This window comes from Chiloscyllium plagiosum, chromosome 12 (assembly GCF_004010195.1).
Source record: "Chiloscyllium plagiosum isolate BGI_BamShark_2017 chromosome 12, ASM401019v2, whole genome shotgun sequence".
NCBI lineage: Eukaryota > Metazoa > Chordata > Chondrichthyes > Orectolobiformes > Hemiscylliidae > Chiloscyllium > Chiloscyllium plagiosum.
The window spans coordinates 51,761,197-51,780,886 of NC_057721.1; the positions used below are offsets into that span (position 1 = coordinate 51,761,197).

Below are 19,690 nucleotides of genomic sequence, written 5' to 3' on the forward strand. Positions count from 1 at the left end.
GACATGCAGGTCCTTGGCCTCCTCCATCGCCAGACCCTGACCACATGATGCCTGGAGGAAGAGTGCCTCATCTTCCGCCGAGGAACCCTCCAACCACAAGGGATGAATGCAGATTTCTCCAGCTTCCTCATTCCCCTCCCCCCACCTTTTCTCAGTCCCAACCCCCAGATTCAGCACCACTCTCTTGACCTGCAATCTTCTTCCCGACCTCTCCGCTCCCACACCCTCTCCGGTCTAACACCCACACCCTCACCTCCTTCCACCTATCGTATTCCCAGCGCCCCTCCTCCAAATTCCCTCCCCTTTACCTTTTATCTCAGCCCGCTTGGCACACCAGCCTCATTCTTGAAGAAGGGCTTATGCCCGAAACGTCGATTCTCCTGCTCCTCGGATGCTGCCTGGCCTGCTGTGTTTTTTCCAGCACCACATTTTTCAACTTTGAATAACACTCTGACAAGTAGACTGTTGACTGACCAGGAATGGATTATGCTACTTTTTAACAAGATGCATTGTATTTTCATTGTACAGACTGGATATGGAGTTAAAGAAAAGTTCTTCAAAAGACTGCCTGATTTAATTGCTTACTATAAAAAACCTGGCAAAGGTCTAGTGATTCAGTTAAGTTGCCCTCTGGAAAAAACCAAAACTAAACAAGAAGATGAAGAGAATGAATATGAAGGTATGTGGGGTGTTTTTTTTCAATTTTTTGTTTTTTAACAGCTTTTGTAGAAGCAATTAATTTGATGGCGAAAATAAGTGAATAAGTCAGAAATAGTTTAGAATTAATCCACATCCATTACCACTGATGCAGATAGAAAGCATACTTGTGTTGCCTAATAATTTAAATGACTATGGGAGTGTCGACCACATCCTAGTAAGGGATCTAGGTTTATTTGTAGTTAGCCTGCACTCCATAATACCAGACTGTACCTCTTAAAAGGGAATCTTGGTTGCAGCAGTGCTGGAAGTCATTGGAAGGCATTCTGACCAGGAAGAATGAAAACTAATAAAACAACAGGGCAAAAAAAGTATGTTTTAAGGATCTCTGGTGCATCAATAGAGGTGTTAGTGCAGGAGGTGAATAGGAGGAAAAGATTCCATATCTGCAAGGTATCAGAAAGCCCTCCAAACAGATACTGTGAGGCAATCGGAGAAGAAAACCGCTGTTTCAAAGTCAGCATTGTAACTCCAGGGTCAGCAATATAGCCCCAAGGTCTGGATCTAGAGCTGTAAGAAATGTAGTAATCTTTTGTGAGTGGTCAGGGAATGCATTTTCAACTATATCTTTACTTACCAAACCACTTGGTTAACATGCTCACAACTACCTCACTCATCTACCCAGAATTTCAATCAACCACAACCTAAATTACTTTCACGGTTTCACTACATCTTCAACACTCAAGCTGCAAGCCTTGCAATATTTCACAGCTGTTCACATATTCAGTGATGACAAGTACATTGCACTTCACACACTGATACAGTGACTTCTCTCAGGACATTTTGGTAGCAGCTCTGAATCAACAGATGACAGGTAGACTGCAAGTTCTTATCCTAAAGGTGAAGATGGTCCTGGCCATCATGGAAAGTGACATAGGCTAGTAGCAGGGCTGAAAAGATTGATGTTGATGGGATGTTTCAACTCAATCAACCTCACGCATACCTTCTGATTTACAAACTGGTGATGGTCCAAGCAAAGACAACCCCTCTCTCCCTACTCTCCACCATAAGCTTCCCCTCATGCCTTTCTTCCTTTAGATTTCCAACAATTATCATCTGGTGATATGAGGATCAGGGGATCTCACACTCACAATTCCAGCTTGGATATAAGCATTGTACAGCAGTTTAAAAATCTGGCTCCAAGCTGCCACAAGGCTAACGGCAGAGTTTGGAGTCCACATGGAAATGGCAGCCAACTTCATGATAACAGTTATGGAACTGATCATGATACAGCATCTGCAGGCCAGTGTCTCAGCTTGTACTGCAGTAAAAGCAGAAGTTGCACAACATTCAGTCATGCAACTAAAGCTCAGACTGAGATCACTTCCCTTCCCCCACCTCACCCCAGCTTCAACCTTCCAGCTCAGCACCACCCTCATGACCTGTCCTACTTGCCTATCTTCCTTTCCACCTATCCACTCCAACCTCCTTTCTGATCTATCACCTTCATCCCCACCCCCATTCACCCATTGTACTCTTTGCTACCTTCCCCCACTCTCCTCTCTGACCTATCACCTCCATCCCCAACCCCATTCACCAATTGTACTCTATGCTACTTTCTCCCCATCCCCACCCCCTCTCATTTATCTGTCCACTCTGAAGGCACCCTGCCTCTATTCCTGATGAAGGGCTTTTGCCTGAAACGTCGATTTTCCTGCTCCTCAGATGCTGCCTGACCTGCTGTACTTTTCCAGCACCACTCTTAATCTAGACTCTGGTTTCCAGAATCTGCAGCCCTTGTTTTTACTTATCATGAGATATATGCTTGTTGCCATCCAAGTTTGGGTCATGCAAGATCATGGACTGCTGAAATCACAGCTACTGATAACAGTACTCAAAGGAGTAAAATCAAATGGTCTTATAGCAACTCAGCAATCTATCCTCAAATAAATTACAAGGATTGCTGAGACCTTATAGGGTTTTTAGTGGCTTTGCAGTGCCTGAGCTACTGCCCTTTCTGAGGAAAATTACACTTATCATTTCACATCTTGGCAAGAGCTTTACAATACACCTTGCTCTTGTCTGTCTACTAGAAAGCCCAGACTGCTGCCAGCTTATGTCGAAATACTGCAGTTTGAAGCTGGCTTTCTAATGACAGAACAGTGGAAGGCCGTTTGTTGTCTCTCCCACTGAAAGGCAGCAGCCTTTGTTCTAATGATACGTTAAGCCAATAACCATCTGCCTGCTTAGATGAACGTAAATGACTCCCCCATCAACTGCTTGCTGTACAAAGTGATAACAAGGACTTTGCCGCATAGTGATAGGGTTGTGCAGGATACAGCAGACCAGAATGAATAGTAATGCATGCCTGGCAATTAATTCAGGGTTCCACCAGAGTGCTCCAGGCAACTGATTTATTATTTGTGTCAAACTGGTCTGTTGAATTGTGTGGTGGCATAGCTTTCATTCTATGCCTGCTGAACACATGTCTGGGTTGCCCTCTAGTGTTATGGATCAAGTGGTTACAATGGTTGGGTTGCCCTCCAGTATAATAGCTGTAAATGTGTTGCTGGAAAAGCACAGCAGGTCAGGCAGCATCCAAGGAGCAGGAGAATCGACGTTTCAGGCATGAGCCCTTCTTCAGGAATGAGGAAAGTGTGCCAACCAAGTAGGCTAAGAGGTTTCTAACCTCTCACTGCATTAAGAAATGTTTAGTTATGTCACTTTCAGTCTTTTTGTCAATCACCTTAAATCTGTGTTCCTTGATATTTGACCTTCTGCCAAAGGGAACAGTTTGTTTCTATCTGCTCTGCTTAGACCTTCATGAATTTGAACATCTCTATCAAATCTCCTCAGTTCTTTTTTCTCAGGAAATCTTCAGCTTCTTCAATCAATCAATTAGAAAAGCAAATGAATCATTGGTCTTCATAATGCAAGAGGGTGGACTATTAAAGTTAGAAAGGCTTGCTACCACTCTTCAGGATTAGGCAGCTAGGCCACCCCTACAGTAGTCTGTACAGTGTCCAATCATTTAAGAAGGGATATACTTGCATTGGAAACAATTCAAAGCAAATTCATTAAATGACTCCTGGGATGATATTCTGGTACTATATTATGAAACGTTGCCCTGTGAGAAATGTTTGATCAAGTCTGACTGACACTCAGAGGAGTTTAGAAGAATTACATATGTTCTTATTAAAGCTACTAAGAATCTGGAAGGGCTTTTCACGTTGGAAATTTAGAGGATATTTCTCTTATTGGGGAACTATAACTAGGTGTCTTCAGGCTGAATTTTCCCAACCACTGAAAAAAAAGAGCAATAGTGAGTCATTTAGAATATATGAAGAAATTAGAAAAATTAGATCCTCAATGTTGAAAAAAAAATCCACTTTATGACATTCTCGCTAGTGACTTGCAGTCCAGGCTGACCATTTAAGTGTAGAAGTCTTGAAAGAAGATGAACCTGAGGGTTCAGAGAGGCTGACATGTCAGATGCCAATGTCCATGGATGTAGGTTTTGTGTGTGTGTGGCTAGTACCAGGGTGTGCCCTGAGATGTTAGTGCCCAGTTTCCAACATGGAGAGCCTTTGGAGCAAGCAGTGAGCTAAATTTGCCAAGTCTTCATTCCAGTTTCCTTATCGTGTTTTCCTGATGTCAAGATCATTTGGTGAGTTTGGTAAAATGGTTGACTGAATATTAATGAAGTTGGTTGTGACATTAATCACTGCTTAGTGAGGATCTTGCCATGCCACTTGTCAAAAGCATAAAGTATGGCGTGAGTTGTTCCTGATCTCGAGATGACCTCACTGTACTTGTCTCTTGATCCTGCCATAATCTGACAACATGGTGTTCAGACTCCTATAACATTCTGCCTAATGAGTATCCTCAAATGCTAGCAAGGGGGGACTTTCCTGGTTCACAGTGTTCTTTATACAAACATATGAATAAGAAACAAAAGCAGGACATTCGGTCCTTCGAGCCTGCACTGCCATTTAATAACAACGTGTCTGATTTGATGTTAACCTCAAGTCTACATTTCTTTAAATCCCCAATAATCTTTCATTCCCTTGGTAATCAAGAATCTACCTCCCTCTATCTTGAAAATATTCAAAGATTGTGCATCAACTGCCAACAAGCTTACAGACCTCTGTGATAAAAAAAATGTTTCTTTATCTCTGTCTTAGATGGGCGTCCTTTATTTTTATAACCCCTAGTTATAGATTCTTATATAAGAGGAAACATTGTTTCAATATCCACTCCTTAAGTACAGAGGATACATACCTAGTCTGCCTAACCTTTCCTTATAAAATAATCTACTCATTCCAGGTACAGCAAGCTTTATTTTAGCTGGCACCTTATCAACCAGCACTCTTGATAAACCAGCAAAAATTATTTACTTCAATTACTGCGATTTGCTATGATGTCCAAGTATTTATGCTGTAAATAAAGTGTAACAATGATGCGTATACCCCTGCATTATGTTTCTATTACTTACTTTTAGGAGGTGTGTTTATGTTTATACAGAGATTTTATTTCAGGAATGTCGATGTTTTGAAGCTTCACTTGGTCTGAGTTTACTGCAGTTATTCATAGCTCTTGATTATCCAGAATATTTGATCAACTGGTACACTCCTGCTGCCAGAGGTGCTGGTTAACAAACATTTCGCTGTATTGGTCCAGAAACTTTTCTCTGAACTGCTTCCAATGCATTAACAGCCTTGCAAAAATATTGTACAAAGTACTCCAGATGTGGTCTCACCAATGCCCTGTCTAATTGAAGCATAACCTCCCTAATCTTGCATTCAGTTACACTCGCAATAAAACATAACATTCTGTTAGCTTTTCTGATTATATGCTGTACCTACATTTTGACTTTCTGCAATTCATGCACTAGTATTCCCAGATTCTTTGCATCTCAGAATTTTGCAATCTCTCATGATTTAGATGTTTTTTTTATTCTGCCAAAATAGACAATGCCGCAATTTCCCACATTGATCTCCATTTGCCAGATCTTTGCTGACTCTCCTAACCTATCCATATCCCTTATGTGCTCTTCACAACTCAGCTTCTGACTGATCTTTGTTTCCAGTGCCTTGGTAGATGCCAAATAGTCTGTCTAGTTTCATTCCTTTTATTAGACTTTGTATAGTTAGATATTACTGAGTGACGTGTTGGGCCATTCCAGAGGCATTTTAAAGTCAACATCATTGCTGCAGATCTGGAGTCCCAAGTAGGCAAGACCAGATGACATTAATGAACCAGATGAGTTTTTTTGACAATTGACAATGGTTTCATGATCACAGTAGACCTGTTTTTAATTCCACATTGTTAACCAAATTCAAATTTCACCATCTGCAATGATGGGATTTGAACTTAGATCCAAAGAGCATTAACTTGGGTCTCTTGATTACCAGTGTAGTGCAGTGACAATCCTATACGCTCCCACCTCCCCCAAATAGTTAATAATTTCTGAGCACTATCAGGAAGAAATGTCTGCATAATTTCTTTTTTATGAAATCAGCTATGTAAGATTGTGTGTGCAAAAAAAATTGAAAGAATAGCTGGTGTCTGACACATTATTACATGTTTCATGAGTACTGCTTGAGAAAGAAATGTGAGCCATTGACTGCTCAATGACAAGTAATAATGGGCACATTATCAGGTCAGAGATAGGCTATTTGCAGCTGCAAATCTTGCCTTCAATTTATAAAATGGCCTCTATTCAATCATAAATTATTTATATGAGTATTTTTTAAAAGAAGTAAGCTAAAAGAGGGACAATAAACGGTGGAAGGGTTTCAGGTGGTTTGTAGCAATTTAGGCCATTGTACTTTAATCAAGCCTAGGTATTAATAGATATTTTGCTTTCAGCCACTGCCAAGCATCTTATGCTTCCATTGTTGTTCTTTTTCCAGAGTGTTATGTTTGTGAGAAATTTACATCATTAATAAGTTATTGAAGAAAATATGATCAGAAACATCAACTGAGCTACTCTGAGTCAACTATGTGGAATAATTAACAGGCATTGACAGTAACATGTGCTTAACCTCTGTTAGAAGTGGCATTGAGTTGCAGAGATCTGAAAAGAAAATAAAGTTGGAACAAAAACTTGCCAGAAAATAGATAAAAGTTACTTTGAAATGATTTAAACATTATTTCAATACAATCTCCTCGATTTATTATTCATTTGTCTTTTATTTGCAGAAGTTAATGACGCTGACTATGTTGAAGTACTTGGCGAATGAAAATGTTCAATATTATTGAACAGAAGAACAACCTTCTTTCTTCTTAAAGTAACATAATGCATTGGAATTGTAATAGCACAATTTATGCATACGTGCATAGTACATCATAAGAATGTAACCACTTAACCCAGATGCAATATGCACATTGCATAAAAAAAACTCCTTTAGCTTCTCTCCCTCATTAGCAGCAGCTTTCATTTATTATAAATACCTTTAAATGTTCTTTGTAGTCACTGATCTTTAAAATTTCTAAGCAACTATAATTTGCTTTAAAATTTCTTTAAGGCCCCAGTTTTGTCATCAATGGCAAATTGATAACACTCACTGCTGACCTCTAAGGAACTGCCCAGGAATGCATTTCACATTTCCTGGTGTTAATTTGATTTTACTGCCAAGAATAGGGGCATGCTGGTATCCAGCACCAATGCCACTAAATAGTAAATTGAAAAATTCTCAGTAACAGGAAAATGGGATATAAAATGCATTGGTTATCCTTCACTTTTTCCATCAACTTGTAGAGAATGAATTGCAGATTGGAGTGCACACATAGGATTAAGACAGAAAGTGAAATATGTTGAATAGAAATTCGAAAATGATTTTATATTAAGTCTTATGACAGTTTTCATAAAGAAGAAATTTGACATTTCAAAAATATAAAATTAGATTTTGAGGGCTAAAATGGCTGCTCAGCAACAATCAACACTGACAGCTTTAACAGCATTATCCCTGCAAAATCAAAATCCTTGCAAAGTCTGGGCTTTTGGGCTGATAAGGCCTTCATAAATTATTCTATATTTGATTTGGTGATATTGGTAGAAATTGCATAGAGAAAGTTCTGACTATTTTCATTTGGGTTTCTGCACAAATAGAAAATGAGAGTTCTGTAATTATCATAAAATTATTAAAGTCACGTTGTTAATTGTTAACAGCAATCCCACTTTAATAAGATTTTTCAACTTTAAATCTAATTTCCTCTCAACCTGAAAAAATAATACTGGAGAAACTCAGCAGCACCTGTGGAGATGAAATAGAATTAATATTCTAAGTTTAATTGGACTGTCCTTTGGAAACCCTCTCAATCTGACTGGGATCTACGCTCATTAAACCTGAGAACCAGCTTGATCTGGTTTCCACTTGTTTGTGAGAGTGTGCGAGAGGGAAAAATGGAAGTCAAATTTCCAATTGGCTCATTGACAAAAAAACTTATTTGTCACTGCATGAATAAGGAGATCTTCGCAACAGATTGAAGGAATTGTAAATTCAAAAGCTAGTTGCACAAAAACATGGCATTTCTGAATCACAGGTTTCCATAATTCTGAACCGAAAATGTCTTTATGGAGTGGAAAGGCAATGAAAATAGGAAAGGCAAGTGTAAAAGTAAAAATCACCAATATTAATGAAGCTGCTTTGCTAATTTCATTACAAAAGAACTCAGAAAAATCAAACTTGATGATGACAGTTGAGAGATAATATTAATAACATTCAGACCTTGCCAAAGGTCTGAGTGTGAAATGATTTGAAGAGTTACATGGTTAAATGAATTCCTATGCCATTGGAAATTGAGACAAAGGCTTGCCAACAAAAAGCTGTGTGGATATTGATCAACACTCTGGTAATGTATGGACAAAAGAAATATTTCCAGATTTCTAAGTTAAGTGTCTACCTGTTTCTCCTGATCAAATTATGCATAAAAGGGAATGTGTAGTTTGTGGCCAAAAATGAGAAAGTATATTATCACTGTTGATTAGAAAATTGTTCATGTTGGGGGAAACCCTTCTGAATGAGAAAAAACAAGAGCCCACATTGGTTTAATAATGTAGAAACTTTGCCAATCCATTGTGAAAGCAAACTACCGCTTCAGAACACAAACAACTTTTGGAATGTAGATGCAGTATTTTAATGTCAAGCTGAGACAAAGGTGCATTCAGTGGATGTTTATTTTTAATTCTTTGATGGAATGTGAGTGTCTCTGGCATTTGCTTCCCATCACTAATTTATCTTTGAATGGGAAGGCTTAGTAGGCCTTTATAGAAGTCAGTTAAGAGTCAACAATATTTCTGTGGATCTGGAGTCAAAGGTGGGCCAAACAGGGAAAGGTTTTCCTTCCCTGAAAGGACATTAATGAACAAGATAGGTATGAACAAAAATTAACAGTGGTTATAAGTTTGCCAGTAGATCAGCTTTTAATTACAGATTTATTTTTCAATTCAAATTTTACTGTAGAGATTTGTTCTGATAAATAGATATATCCCTACAGGGGTGAGGGCTCATTTTCAAGAATTAATCCTAACCCTAGAATTATCAGTTAAACCAATAATATTTGGAGTGATGAAAGGAACCATAACTGATTTAATGAGCCATTTGCAGTTCCACTGTACTGGCCGTGTATATTTAAACATGCATTGTTTTAATCTTTGGGACGAGCATGTAATACTGGTGGGATGAACCACATATTTAAATTCTATCAGTTACCAAGCTGGGATATGAATCCCTGGTCCTAGAACATGAGCCTAGGTCTTTGGATTACTAGTCAAGTAACAATATTGCACCACCGCCATGTCATTTGCTATTATATGACTCAGTTGTTCACAAGGTATAGTGCAAATTTTATACTCATTAGCACTTGCATCAACAAGCTGCAGGGCCAACCAACAGTCTGAAGCAATATTGCACATGAGCAAGGTGCATTCCATTTTAGATGCCACTGAGGATGCCACAGGTAATGAAAAGCTACAGCTTTGCAGTTATTCAAAGAGTTTGGAGTTTGTGTAATGGAAGAGAGAATGCAAAATTTAATAACTGTGAAATCCTACCAAAAGTAAATGCAAGATTCTTTGTAGCTTAAACCTGAATTTCAAAAGATCAAATGATGAAGCTTTTTTTTAACATTTGAGACCATGTTCACATTTCAAAAACTTTGCATTAACTAGTTGCTACATTAAACTTTAAAGTTTTTTAAACTTTAGTGTTAGACTATATATCATCACTTTAAGAAGCTTTTCAAAATTTAGCCAAATAAAACATTTTGCATTAGACCAGTCTTGATTTGTTTCTTCGTGCTTCATGCTTTAGAAAAATTCCTGTTTTATTCTAACTTGCAAGGTTGTTTCTGAATAAATTATTGTACAGCACAATGTAGAAAGTAAGGAAATATTAAATGTTTATATGTCTCAAGGAAATTCAAGTTTTCTCCATAGAGTCCGTTGTCCTTGGAGGAGAGATATGGATAACCCTGTTTGAAAGAAGAACAATTGTTAACAGGGTCAGTTTGGAAAATTATTCAGTAGAGTTGACAACAACAACCAAAAGTTTAAAGTGGGAAATAACATTAGTTCTCAGTATTGCTTTTGTCAAATAAACACACATACTTACAGCATAGCAGTATGTGGTCCAGAAGCCTCAGAAGCAAAGATTGTGTTTGTGAGAAAATTTTAAAGTTTGACACATTTTCAGTAATGTGACCTCATGAGTGGAAGGCTAGATGGTTTACTATTTATCCAGATTCTTGTCTGTAAGATACCTGGCCGAAAATTGAAATCTGAGCATTTGGAATATTTAGTATGATATAACGTGTAAAAACATGAGAAAATCATTCCCATGATTTGTAATGATTTATAACATACTGATTGAAATAATTTTATTTAGCAATATATGTCTGCCTTCATATAGAGTCATAGAGATGTACAGCATGGAAATAGACCCTTCGGTCCAACCTGTCCATGCCGACCAGATATCCCAACCCAATCAAGTCCCACCTGCCAGCACCTGGCCCATATCCCTCCAAACCCTTCCTATTCATATACCCATCCAATTGCCTTTTAAATGTTGCAATTGTACCAGCCTCCACCACTTTCTCTGGCAGCTCATTCCATACACGTACTACCCTCTGTGTGAAAAAGTTGCCCCAGAGGTCTCTTTTATATCTTTCCCCTCTCACCCTAAACCTATGCCAGGGAAAACAGCGCCAGCCTGTTCAGCCTCTCCCTGTAGCTCAAATCCTCCAACCCTGGCAACATCCTTGCAAGTCTTTTCTGAACCCTTTCAAGTTTCACAACATCTTTCCAATAGGAAGGAGACCAGAATTGCACGCAATATTCCAACAGTGGCCTAACCAATGTCCTGTATAGCTGCAACATGACCTCTCAACACCTGTAGTTGAAAAATGTGATGCTGGAAAAACACAGCAGGCCAGGCAGGCTTATGCCCGAAACGTCGATTCTCCTGCTCCTCGGAAGCTGCCTGGCCTGCTGTGTTTTTCCAGCATCACATTTTTCAACTCTGGTCTCCAGCATCTGCAGTCCTTACTTTCCCTCTCAACTCCTGTACTCAATACTCTGATCAATAAAGGAAAGCATACCAAACACCTTCTTCACTATTTTATCCACCTGCAACTCCACTTTCAAGGAGTTATGAACCTGCACTCCAAGGTCTCTTTGTTCAGCAACACTCCCTAGGACCTTACTATTAAGTGTATAAGTACGTTTGTTCCTAATCAATCTTAATATTAAATGAAGGGTGGATTCAATGGCCCATGTAGCCTACTTATAGATCTACTTATGTTCTCATGCAGTCTTGAACACAGCAGAGCCAAGGTTGGCTGCATTAAAAATAATTGTCCACATTTGAGGTTAGCCCCTAGTTAAGCCCCTCATCCTGTTCTGTGTGTCAGATAAGTCTCTGCAATACTGAACTAATAGGACATCTGTTTTTCCACATGTAGCCGAACAGTAATCATTAAATAAACCATTTGAAGCCACCAGCTAAAAGGTCAGCATTAGAAAAAAGACTTAATGTGGAGTCAGAAAACATTAAAACAGGAAGCTCTTGTAGTTAACACTGGGTCCCATTGATACTCTTCATCCAAATTCACTCCCGCCCATCACCAAGAAGCTGGACGGAGTTGGGGAGGTCGGCGGGCATTGGGATGAGCGTGGGGGTGGGCAGGGGTCGCTGTTGGACCAGGTTGGGGGAACGAGGTGGTGGAGGGGGGAGATGTTGGGCAGGGGCAGGCAGGGGGCAGTGTTAGATAGGGTTGGGGTGGGCGGGGGTGGTGTTGGACTGGGTTGGGGGGGCAGTGTTGGATGGGGGCTCACCCGTGATGTGCTGCTGCCTCGCATCCTGAACGGGGAGCAGACTTAAAAAACTCCGAGCCCCAGAGGAAAGGCATTTAATCAATTAACCGAATAATCGATTATCCAAACGAAATAGTGCCCACCCATTTTGCTTGGATAATCGAGGTTCCTCTGTACTCAAATTCCCTGCTGGTAAGCAATAACCTGTTATCTGTGACCAACATTTCTAGGCACAAGAGGCAGCAACCCACTATGCATTACATGTTGCCCATATCAGAGGCAGCGTTGGATGAACCTGACCCAGGTGTAAAATACTCCAGGAGGATCTACAAATAAAAAAGAACTGGCCTACATCCACAGATTCAGATGAGGAGGATAAAATGATTGTAACAAGGTCAGCTGAGTGGACCTCAAAGAATATGAGTTCTCTGATTGGGACTGTTAATCTAGTCCTAATCTGGAAGTCCAATCTGACAGATATAAATAAGAATGTCCGAGATTCTGTTCCCTCTGGCAGCTGGCTCTGAGAAAACTGGACCAGTGTCAAGAACTCTCCATGTGTAAATAAAGGGTGACTTGGTGACAGGATACCGGCCTGTGTGGAATCATTTGGGGAGTCCAGGTATAACAAAAGAGGTACGTGGTTTTTCTATAATCGTCCTTGTATTTGATGAAAGAACTTTCTGCCCTGCCATTTTGAGTGGGTGTCCACAATGACTAAGAACATTGAGGCCATGAAAGGACCTACACAGTCAACGTGTAACTGAGTCCAGGTTCTACTCAGCCATTCCTATGAATATGGAGGAGTTGTTGATGATAAGTTTTGTCCTTATTTGCACTCTGGGCCTTGTCCCACCAAAGCAGTTATGTTTGCATCCGATCCGATAACTTCTCAGCAATATCTTCATACTGGAAACCCCTGGAAGACCCTGGTGGAGTTCAACCAGTACAGCCCTAGGACAATCACTCTTGCTCCCCAAAATAAAATGCCATCATTTTCTGTGATCTGGATTCTCTGGGTTCAAACAGATTTCAATTTTGATTGTGATGGCCCTTTGATTTCACCCACTACTACCAGGTGTTTCAGTTTTTCCAGGATTGGATCTTTCTGAGCCCAAAGTCTGATATCTTCAGCTGTGATTGGAGGTGTGTCCAAAAAATTTAAAACCATTATGGACTCTTTCAGTGGTGGAACTACTGGTGATGTAGCTGCCAGCGAGAGGTGGCTTAATGCATTCACATATGCTACGTGGCCTCCCAAACGGTGTTCCAATTTGTAATTTTGTGCAATTAGAACCCACCACTGAACTTGGCCTAAACTTATGAGCAGGACTGCCTAGTCCTCTTTAAGTAGATCTAGCATTGGTTTGTGGTTCATTATTATTACAATTTTACAACCATAAAGGTATTGGTGGAACTTCCTAACTCCAAATATGATCACTAAACCTTCCTTCCCTATCTGGATGTATTTACTCTCTGCATTAGCCAAAGTCCTGGAAGTATACGCTATTAGGCAGTCTCCTTCATTGGGCTACCTATGAGCTAATGTTATGGAGAGGTATGGCATATCAATACCAGACTTGCGTGGGATCATAAAGGATGATAGCTGTTTCTTCTCTTCTCTGAATGCTATGAGTTGGCTACCTGATCATGTCCAAGGTTGACCTTTCTTTAACAGTTGATGCAAAAGTATCAGGATGTAGGCCAGGTTATCTATGAACTTTCCATAATAATTCACCAGCCCAAGAAAAGACCTAAGCACCAGTATAAATGTAGGAGCCAGGCACCTTTGATTGACTTCACTTTATTTTCCAGTGGGTGGAACCCAGACTTATCAACTCCATAGCCCAAGTAGGTCTTTTGGTGTGCTTAGAACACACATTTTTCCCTTCTCAAGTATACGCCAACCTGGAAGAAACATCCAAGGACTATGGCCAAGTTCTCTAAATGCTTCTGATTGGGTATTCCTGTTATTAGCATGTCATTGAGATAAATAGTGACCTGGTGTAGACCTTGTTAAATGTTCTTCATTATCTGCTGAAACATTGCACAGGCTGATGAAATGCCAAATGGCAGTCTTGTATATTGTTGCAAACCCGAATGGGTATTAATTGTAGCATACCTCTGGGAATCCTCATCTAACTGTAATTGCAAGAATGCAAGGCTCATGTCCAGCTTTGTTAAGGACAACACCCACTTGCCAGCTTTGCAGCTAAATCCTCTGTGCAAGGTTTAAGGTATTTATCTATATGTGAAAAACAGTTGCCATTTGTTTAAAATGCTCACAAAGACAAACTGACCCATCAGGTTTCGTAATCGGTAAGACCAGTGCTGTCCATTCCACAATTTGGCCTGGTTTGATGATTCCTTCACTTTCCAGTCTTCTGATTTCTGCCTCTGCATTTGCTCAAAAGGCAAACAGCACTGGGCTGGCCTTGCAGAATCGTGGAATTGCTTCTTAGTCAACAATTAAGGTTGCCTTGGCTCCTATGATAGTGCCTAGATCTTCCTGAAAAATGTCTGGGTACTTAATTAGCACTTCCCTCAGGCAGCCATCAAAAATATTAAGCCAATCTAGGTGAATCTTTCTTAACCAATTTTGCCCCCTCAAGCTTGGGCCTGAGCCTTTTACCACAATCTGTGGTAACTGAACTAAATGCTTCTCATATGAGACCGGAAGTGAATTTATATCCTTAATCAGTAAAGGTTCCTGGATAGGTTCTCAGTCTAGCTGAGGTCTTGTGTAAGGGTTGGAATCCAGAGTGATTTTTGTTAAAGAATGGCTCTGTCATCACTAAAACGTTCACACTAGTATCAACCTCCATCAGAACCAGGTGACTATTTAACCAGATATTTAGTATGATTGCTTCTGATTTGGATGTTGCTAAGCAATTTAACTCCTCCAAACAAGATGTAGGTGGATTTTCCAGGATGTGCATTCTCCCTGATATCAGCTTATGAGTTCTCTTACTCAATCTAAGTCCAGTGGATTTCTTCTGTTATCCCAAGTCCGCATACTGGTAGCAATTCCATTGGCTTGCTAGCCTGAATCCTAAAGAAAATTTTAAACATTGGGAAAAGGCTTAGCTTTGTTTTGGGTTTTGCTGTAGCCTGGCATGGAATCCCTCTGCTCGGGGTATGTCCTGAGTGAGGCTATGCAATTGTCTTTTCTTAAGTGGTGTTCCCCTAGATCAGTCGGACTGGTGAGGGTGTCCAGTTCCATCAGAAAGCCCTGCAACTCATCTGCTCCACTTGCCACATGTTCCAGTGATAAGGCTGGATGTAGTGCCTGTTTGATGTCCAGTTGGGCTTCAGTTAGTCGGTGCTTTTGCATGGTTACATCATTAACCTCACACACCAAATGGTCTCTCAGCATCTCATTAAGGGTTAAACCAAAGTCACATGCCTCTATCAGTCATCTTAACCTAGTCAAACCTATACAGATTCCCTTGGTCATTGAATTGCTGAGTAAAACCAATAGTATCTCAAAATTAGAAGAGGCTTGAGGTTATAGTGTTCCTGAACTAAATCCATCAACTCTTTCAAGATTTTAGTATTTGGTGCCTCAGAAAAGGTTAGGCTCCGAATAGCCTATAAAGCAGCTGATCCACATCTCATTAAGGGTTAAACCAAAGTCACATGCCTCTACCAGTCATCTTAACCTAGTCAAACCTATACAGATTCCCTTGGTCCTTGAATTACTGAGTAAAACCAATAGTATCTCAAAATTAGAAGAGGCTTGAGGTTATAGTGTTCCTGAACTAAATCCATCAACAGTAGTACCCTATCCGTTGCAGCACGTGTCTGTCTCCTGAGGAGGTCATTACGGTTCCTTGCTGTGGCACATCGGAACTGACAGTTAATGAGTTGAGCATCGAACCCCGTTCTTATGAGGACATCTTTCGAGTACTTCCAAGTGCCCGTCACACTCCTCATCTGAGCAGATCCAGTGTACGCGCAGGGATTGTCCATAGGGGATAGCTGTTTTAATATGTTTTGCTCTATTGTGTGGGTACAGCTGATGAACCTGGCATTTATATATTTCCTGACAGACATTTGTGAGGTTGTCTGTGGGTTTGCGGTAGAGTGTGGTGCTGAGGTGCCCATCCTTGATGGAAATGCATGTGTCTAAAAATGAGACAGATAGTTGAGAGTAGTTCCATGGTGAGTTTGATGGTGGGATGAAACTTGTTGATATCACTGTGTAGTTTTATCAGTGACTCCTCACCAGGGGTCCAGAGGAAGAAAATGTTGTCAATGTATCTGGTGTATAGTGTTGGTTGGAGATCCTCCATAGAGAAGAAGTCTTGTTTGAACCTGTGCATGAAGATGTTGGCATATTGGGATGCAAATTTGATCCCCATGGCTGTTCCATGTGTCTGGATGAAGAACTGGTTGTCAAAGGTGAAGAGGTTGTGATCGAGGATAAAACAGATGAGTTGTAGGATGGTGTTTGGAGATTGGCTGTTGTTGGTGTTGAGTACTGAGGCAGTTGCTGCGATGCCATCCTTGTGGGGGATGCTGGTGTAGAGTGCTGAAATGTCCATTGTGACGAGAATGTTCCCAATTTGATTGGTCCGTGGGTGCTGAGTTTCTGTAAGAAATCGTAATGTTGCGACAGAAGCTGGGGATCCCCTGTATAATAGGTTTCAAGATGCCTTCGACATAGCCAGAGAGGTTCACACACACAGGGTCCCATTACCTGATACGATGGGACATCCTAGTGCATTGGCTTTGTGTATCTTTGGAAGGCAGTAGAAATCGCCTATGCAAGAGGTACATGGGATGAGGCCGCGTAGGGAACTCTGAAGGAGTGGATCCAAAGTCCTGATCAATGTGTTTCGTTCACGGGTGTGCTCTTTGGTTGGATCACTCGTAGTTGCCTGTAGTGTTCCTTGTTGTTCAGTTGTTGGTACACTTGCTTGCAGTAATCTGTTCTATTCTGAATGACGAATTCTCCTCCTTTATCTGCTGGTTTGATGACAATGTTGTGATTGGTTTAGAGAGCATGGATGGCGTTGCGTTGTGAATGGGTGATGTTTTGCTCTATTGTGTGGGTACAGCTGATGAACCTGGCATTTATATATTTCCTGACAGACATAGATACCACCAGTATGCGAGGGGACACCTCCCACCATGTATGTGGCAGGTACTCATGCGACTCAGCCAACGTTGTCTATCTCATACGCTGCTTGCCCTGAGGCATGGTACATTGGGGAAACTGAGCAGAGGCTATGGCAATGGATGAATGGTCACTGCACAACAATCAACAGACAGGAGTGTTCCCTCACAGATGGAGAACACTTCAGTGGTTCAGAACATTCGACCTCGGACCGAGGGCGGACTTCGGGATAGGCAGCAACAAAACATGGCCAAGCAGAGGCTGATAGTAAAGTTCGGTACCCATAGGGAGGGCTTCAACTGGGACCTTGGGTTCATGTCACACTACAGGTGACCACCATTGCCCGATACACACACACACTCCTGTACACAGACGCATGCACAGACACTCACACACACTCCTTCAGACACACACAGTCCCACACTCACACATGCATCCTCGCGCAGACTTAGACCCCTTTATACTCACACAAGCACATATACACTCTCTCTCACACACTCACAACCCTCCCACCCCAGACACACACACACACACATGCACACATACACATATATGTTTGTGGGGTGAATTTTGTACTTGCAGAGTTACATTGTACTTTGCTCAAAAAATGCATGAATCCATGTAAGACTCTGTTAACTCATTTTTTAGATTAGAATCAGTCTAAACATTATGGCACAGACAACAGCACACAGGGGGCTAAGATCTTCAACATATTATCTGGACTAACACCAATTGTTAAAGTTAACCTGAGAATATAACTTTTAAAAAAGGTTTTGTGATTTACTTATGAAAGAAGTGAAACTAACATGGTCATTCTAACAGATGAGAGACTTAACAAACAATCAGGATATTTTTCAATGTATGATTTCAGTTACATCACACTGTAAACTTTTGCTATAAGTTCTGTCTTACAATTGTGTACTCCACAATTTCCTGATGAAGGAGCAGTGCTCCAAAAGCTAGTGCTTCCAATTAAACTTGTTGGACTATAACCTGGTGTTGTGTGATATTTAATTCTGTTCCAATAAGAGACTTATTAAAATTACATCAACTTAATTTCAAAACCACACAGCCACTGTCGGCTTCGGTCTTTCTTCTTCTGGCTGAAGATCTCTCTGGGTCATCTTCTTTCTTTTTACTGTGAGTATGTTTCACATGAAAAGGTACCTTTGATAAGAGAGTGTTTCTTAATTTCTTGGGTCTTTTTCAATGGCGGTTGATGTGTCTGCAATTTTCAAAATGTCTGCATTTTTATATACGAGCTGAAAATGTGTTGCTGGAAAAGCGCAGCAGGTCAGGAAGGGCTCATTTTCAGCTCTGATCTCCAGCATCTGCAGTCCTCACTTTCTCCTGCATTTTTATATACCCAACATTAGATCGTTTCATTGGTTCGATGTTGGCAAAACAATAAATTGAAACTCAATTGGGTTTTAGCATCCTGGGGCATAATTTAAACTGATTTGATAACAATTCAAATTTAACCAAACAGCAACCAAAACTCAGGTATCCATTTCACAGCTAAATGTTACATATTTTCAATTTTCCAGTACAGTCTGAGACTGCTATCTCGTCGTAAGTACAGGTGCTTGTAACCTCTCAGTTCAGAACACCATACACTCTCTCTTAAAGGTTCAGTACATGCCTTCAACTTCGTAACACTTAACTGTCCTCTGGGGAATTTGGGCTATGCATTAAATACCCACAATGAATTAAAAAATTTAATTAAAATACTCTTTTCCTTAATTCTTCTTACCTAAAACCTGAAATTTTAATTTGCTGAAACATTCTGACTAGTTTAGCTTTTCTACCATCTATTATTTACTTTGAATTTTATCCCTCGTTATGATTGATTGATTTAGCACTGATTTTTTATTTATGGTAAATTACCAAATTTAACTTTAAGTTTTACCTTTTATTTTCATTAATCTATCAAGTCTTACTTTATAGTTGATTAATTTAAACTAAATGATTGTACTCACCCTAACTATTTCCATGAGTGGCCAGATGGTTTATTCCTTCTCGAATTTCTTACTCTTTATATCACTTTGTGACTATTTTTATTATTTAATCTCTCATGCTTGGTTCATATTCATAGATCAAAACCAAATCCACACTATTTCACAGTATTTCTGACCCGGTCCATCGTGCTTTAATCCCAATCTGCTACACAATGCTCTGATCCTGGACAGCTTTACATCATTCCTGATCTGCTCCTTACTGTTCTAACTTAGGCAACATTGAATCCAACCAGTTACACTGTGCTCCACTCCCAGTCTGCTTAACGCTACTCCTACCGTCCCGCTCTGATCCTGGACAGCTTTACATCATTCCTGATCTGCTCCTTACTGTTCTAACTTAGGCAACATTGAATCCAACCAGTTACACTGTGCTCCACTCCCAGTCTGCTTAACGCTACTCCTACCGTCCCGTTGACCATGACCCCACCCCCCACCACCAAACCATCATCTCCCAGACCGTCCATAACCTCATCACCTCAGGGGACCTCCCATCCACCGCCTCCAACCTCATAGTCCCACAACCCCGAACCGCCCGTTTCTACCTCCTGCCCAAAATCCACAAACCTGACTCCCCCG

The 19,690-nt window shown here is 40.5% G+C and overlaps 1 protein-coding gene across 1 annotated transcript in view; it reads left to right on the forward strand.

The window, feature by feature from the left end:
• The window catches only part of si:ch73-264p11.1 (uncharacterized protein LOC100000923 homolog), a 66,739-nt gene extending 59,804 nt beyond the window's left edge, over nt 1-6,935 (forward strand). The window contains exons 4-5 of the mRNA XM_043701065.1: nt 529-679; nt 6,862-6,935. Coding sequence (XP_043557000.1) covers nt 529-679; nt 6,862-6,902 — 192 coding nt within the window. The 3' untranslated portion in view covers nt 6,903-6,935. The remainder of the gene's footprint in view (nt 1-528; nt 680-6,861) is intronic.
• The last annotated feature ends 12,755 nt before the right edge of the window (nt 6,936-19,690 follow it).